A 4844-nucleotide genomic window follows, 5' to 3' on the forward strand; every position below is an offset into this window, starting at 1 on the left:
ATTGGCAGATTTTCATCTAAAACTCCAGGGTCACCTGGATCAAAGTCTCTTCTCTTCTGCACTAGGCCACATGGTTATACAGAGATCCTCACGTTGGTTAGTGCACAGAAAGAAGCAATATTGCAGACTGGAAAGAAGACAGACAAGGACTAAAATACAAAAAGGATCTTGAGATTTCTGCTTCACAATAATCCCATAAAGCTGGCATTTTTATCCTAATATTTTTCAAAGGCAAGTCCCAAGACTCAGAGAGGTTAAGCAACTTGTGCCATGCAGCACACATTACAAACACCACAGTGAGGATTTGGGCCCAGTCTTCCTGGATCAATTGCCAGAGTCTTTCTGGTGAAGTTCTTCATATAACATGTGGTCTAGTGCAGAAGAGAAGAGACTGATCCAGTTGACCCCAGCGTTCCAGACTTCTCCCTCCTACTGTGGCCCTTGAGGACTTTTCTAGGGAGGTGCTGATCAGCTTCTCCTTTGCAGTCCCACAGCAATGCTACTATCATGAAGATGTGTATCAGACTCACCTGGTACCATATTCAATTCCTTGACAGGTGAGATCTTGCCTTATTCATCTTAGTGTCTTCAGTTCCTGGTATTATGCCTGCACACTGTGGGTGCTCAATAATGAATTTAACCAATAATGCACTAACTTGAATCACACCTAGAATGCTCCAGAAGCAGGTGGAATTGTAGTCGATGGCTCAAGGACATTGGGAATTTGCATTTTCTGAGGTTCTCATCTCAGGTTGGCCCACTCTTTGTGGGCACCCTAACCTCTTAGAGCCTTAGCTTTCTCATCTGTAAATTCTGATCTCAGAGTGGTGTTGTGAGAATTAAAAGAGGGAAAAGTCCTGTAAAACACCCAACACAATGTTCAGCACACAAGTGCTCCTTTTCTTCTCTTTCCCTCATTTTTTTGACAGATAGTTTTTTTATTCATCCTCCTCCTACTCCTCTTCTTCCTCCTTGTCTTCTTCATCTTCCTCTTCCACTTTTTTCTGGGCAACTTCAGAGGGACCCTCTGAACCATCAAACTTTCCTTTCGACTTATAGTCAGCAACATCCTTCTCATACTTCTCCTTCAGCTTTGCCGCCTTAGTGATGTAAGGCTGCTTTTCGCTGTCATTTAGGTTATTCCACATCTCACCCAACTTTTTTGCCATGTCTCCAATAGAGATGCCAGGGTTTGTGGATTTGATCTTGGGGCGGAATTCTGAGCAGAACAGGAAGAAGCCAGGCAGTGACCTTTTGGGGGCATTAGGATCCTTCTTCTTCTTGCCTCCCTTAGCTGGTCCATAATCCTTCATTTCCAGATCATAGCGCACTTTATCCACCTTTGCCATTTCATCAAATTTCGATTTCTCTTTCCCGGACATTGTTTTCCACCTCTCAGAGTATTTCTTGGAAAATTCTGCAAAATTGACAGGGACCTCTGGGTTTTTCTTCTTATGTTCTTCTCTGCCCATCTGCACAAAGAAGGCATAAGCAGACATCTTGCCCTTTGGTTTCTTGGGGCCACCTTTAGCCATCCTGACTGTATTGTTTGCTAGTCTGGGCAGCGCAGGGCACAACGTGCCGCTCAGCGCTCCCCAGCCTCGCACTAGCTGCCTCCATGAGAGCCGCCTCTCTTTTCCTCTTTAGTGTTAGTTTAGGGCATGCCCTTGGAAGAGAGAAGTGCATTATAAACCCAGCAACTCCAGGGATTCAGATCTTCTCAGATCTCAGCTATTCTTTGGTTGTAAGACATTGATTTACTTATTAGTCTTAAACTAATAGACACACCCAAAGGTGCTCTAGCAAAACAAGCAAAGGAATAATGTATTCCGTGAATGTGAGTTATGTCAACAGGCAATCTGGACAGCTCAGGTCTAACTGTACACTTTGTTTTCCTCCTTCATGACAGAATGGATTTTGGACTGAATCATCAGAATAATTGCCTGTGCTCCCCAAGTTCCCTCAAACACCTCTTTCATATTATATAAAAAGGTATCATTTTAACTTCCTGGAGAAAAAAAAAAACAGAGAGTACCACATAGTCCATCCACAGCAAAGCTGAAAAATAGTCCCAGCTCTCCAAACTTTCCATCCGCTTAACACATTTTAAAAATGTAGTGAGTGCTGCTTAAAAGCATCTATGCTTTAAATAGAAAGAAAAAGCTTTTCAGTTGTTCATTCCTTCCCTTTTGCATTAAAAAATGATGCTGATATAATAATGAGGTTATAACATGGTAAGAGTTTTTATGGTGCCCATTCCCCAAATGTCAGCTATGCTCACATTTCTAAATTTTAGCGTTTTGCACTCAGGTAAAGCAGAAAAACAAAAAAGGTCAGAACCTTTATTTTTCATTACCAAGTTAGAGTGATGCTACTGGGGACTCACAAATTCATGAATTTGTTCAAGTGTTTCTCAGTTCTTTCCTTTGTGCAGCTCTCCCAGGCTGCAGTCAGGGCAGACTTCCTGAAGGAAGTGGTAAAGTAAGACTCCATGAGGGGGCTGGTACTGATGGGGTGAAGAAACCAGGGAGAAAAATGGAAATGAGGACACCTGACCTGCCTAAGTCACAAGAGTTATTTTAGGAATTATGTGAAACAATGTGGAAGACACTACTTTGAAAACAGTGGACTATGCAAATATATTATTATAATCCAATAAGGAAAGAGAAACAAGGCTGTCATCAGCATAAGGCTATAAATGATATGCACCAAATTTACAGATTAGACAGAAGACCTTCATAAGACTACAGAGCAAAAATATCACTCCACACTTTGGTGGAATGACCTTGTCAGAACTGGGGATATAGTGAGATCTTTTAACCTTTTAGGTCAATGTGTATTATTCCAGCATATCCATATTAGAAGCTATGATTTGTTAAAGCATAAGTAGAGAGAGTGGAATTATCCCCCATTTTACACATAAGAAAGTCTAGGTCAAAAAAAGGTCAATTTGCTGACTTCCTCAAAGTCATAAAGAAAGCCGGCTCCAAAAGTGGGAATCCACACAGGAATTCTACACTGGAATGTCTATCAGCAATTATAAATTGAGAATTAAAGAGAAGCCCTATTTGTGCATCTAGCCACTGATTTTGTGGAGAAGGATACTGAAATTAAATGGAAGTCTGCAAATCACCTGTAGAGTCCAGTCAACAACTGAATGTCTCTCACTCCATCCGAAGTGATTGAGAATTCCCAGCACACCAAACTCTGTTGTAACCTGAGATGCTTATTGCTCTTGAAGGGAGGGTGTTTCCTAATCCTAGAGTACTGTTGAAGGAACTAGGCACTAGGGGTAGGACCAGTAAATCTCAGATCAGTTCTTAATGTGAGACTCCTGTGCTCTGTAACTCAGAACAAATTCTTGAAATTACCTTTTGTGGGATCAACCCTCCCTTATGTGAAATGGGAAATAATGCCCATACCTAGTTAGCTCATCAAATCCTAGGGCTATAGTGAGAATGTCTCAGAACAATATGTTAACACAAATGATTAAAGAGCCATATAAATGCAAAACATTTTCTTAAGGTTCTGTCTGGAGTCACTGTTTTAGGGCAGAATAACACATATGATAATCAATCAAATGGAATTTCAAAATCAAAATCTAACAGAGATGGTAAAGAAATGTGACAGGGCCGGGCAGGGTGGTTCACACCTATAATCCCAGCACTTCAGGAGGCCAAGGCGGGTGGGTCACTTGAAGCCAGGAGTTTCAGACAAGCCTGGCCAACATGACGAAAACCCATCTCTACTAAAACTACAAAAATCTGCTGGGCGTGGTGTTGCACACCTGTAATCCCAGCTACATGGGAGGCTGAGGCAGGATAATCTCTTGAACCTGAAAGGCTGAGGTTACAGTGAGCTGAGATCATGCCACTACACTCTAGGCTGGGTGACAGAGCAAGACTCCATCTCAAAAAAAAGAAAAAGAAAAGAAACATGGCAAGATCCCTTCACTGAAGGACGGGCATCAAGCAGTAAAGAAGGGATGACTGAGCCCAGGCAAGCTCACCCACTGCAGAAACATCTTGTGATGAAGGCTGAACATTCAGTCATCATATGAGGAAATGCAGATTTTTAGAAGCAGGGGAAATGGTCAGTTAGGTTGGGGATAAGTGAGAAGGCAAGAAGTAGAAGAAAAGCCATTTCTGCTAGGAGATGGAGTGTCAATCCGCAGGAGCAGGCCTTTGTCTGGGTGTCTTCCTGCTGAGTCATGGAGCCCGTGCTTCGTGGTCGCACCACAGATATTTTCTGAGCCACTGAACAGATGAAATATGGTATGAGCAAGGAGAGGGGGTGAAGCTGAGCACACTGGGTTGTCTTCCTAGCAAAAGAAGAAGATCCATGAGGCAGGGAAGTGGAGAACATGCTTGCAAAAGTAGGAAGGAGATAAAGTTGATACTAAGCCTAGGGGCCCAAGCTCCGAGTATTTTGGAGCTACAAAGGGTCCTAGATACTAGCTAATTTAAAGTTTCTTAATCTGGGGTGGATGGACTCCCAGGCAGGCAGAGAACTCTTAGATGAGCTTCTGGGAATCCATGAGCTCCTCTAGCAACTTTGGTACATGATAAACTATTATTACACAGTATTGTTGCATTTGAAGGAATCTTCATAGTTTAATAATTATGTGATATTGTGCTCGCCTAGAGCCAGAACCGGAGCAAAACTACTTTATAAAATGCAAAACTGTTTTTAGATAAGTTGAAATGGCTGCCCCATTCTCCTTACAATAACTACTCTCCTTGGCCTCTGTAAGTAGAACTGCCAGTTTGTTCCTCAAAACTATGTAAAGCTGCTTACCTTTTCTTATCAGTAACTGCTAAAATCTGTGACTTCTATCACCACCC

At 42.2% G+C, this 4844-nt stretch overlaps 1 protein-coding gene across 1 annotated transcript in view; it reads right to left on the reverse strand.

Moving 5' to 3' along the window:
- Positions 1 to 953: 953 nt before the first annotated feature.
- Positions 954 to 4844, reverse strand: part of LOC108293032 (high mobility group protein B3-like) — a 10169-nt gene continuing 6278 nt past the window's right edge. Inside the window, exons 2-3 of the mRNA XM_037733376.1 lie at positions 4524 to 4545; positions 954 to 1540 (exon numbers count right to left, since the gene is read on the reverse strand). Coding sequence (XP_037589304.1) covers positions 954 to 1540; positions 4524 to 4545 — 609 coding nt within the window. The remainder of the gene's footprint in view (positions 1541 to 4523; positions 4546 to 4844) is intronic.

This window comes from Cebus imitator, unplaced genomic scaffold (genome assembly GCF_001604975.1).
Source record: "Cebus imitator isolate Cc_AM_T3 unplaced genomic scaffold, Cebus_imitator-1.0 Scaffold520, whole genome shotgun sequence".
Taxonomy (NCBI): Eukaryota; Metazoa; Chordata; class Mammalia; order Primates; family Cebidae; genus Cebus; species Cebus imitator.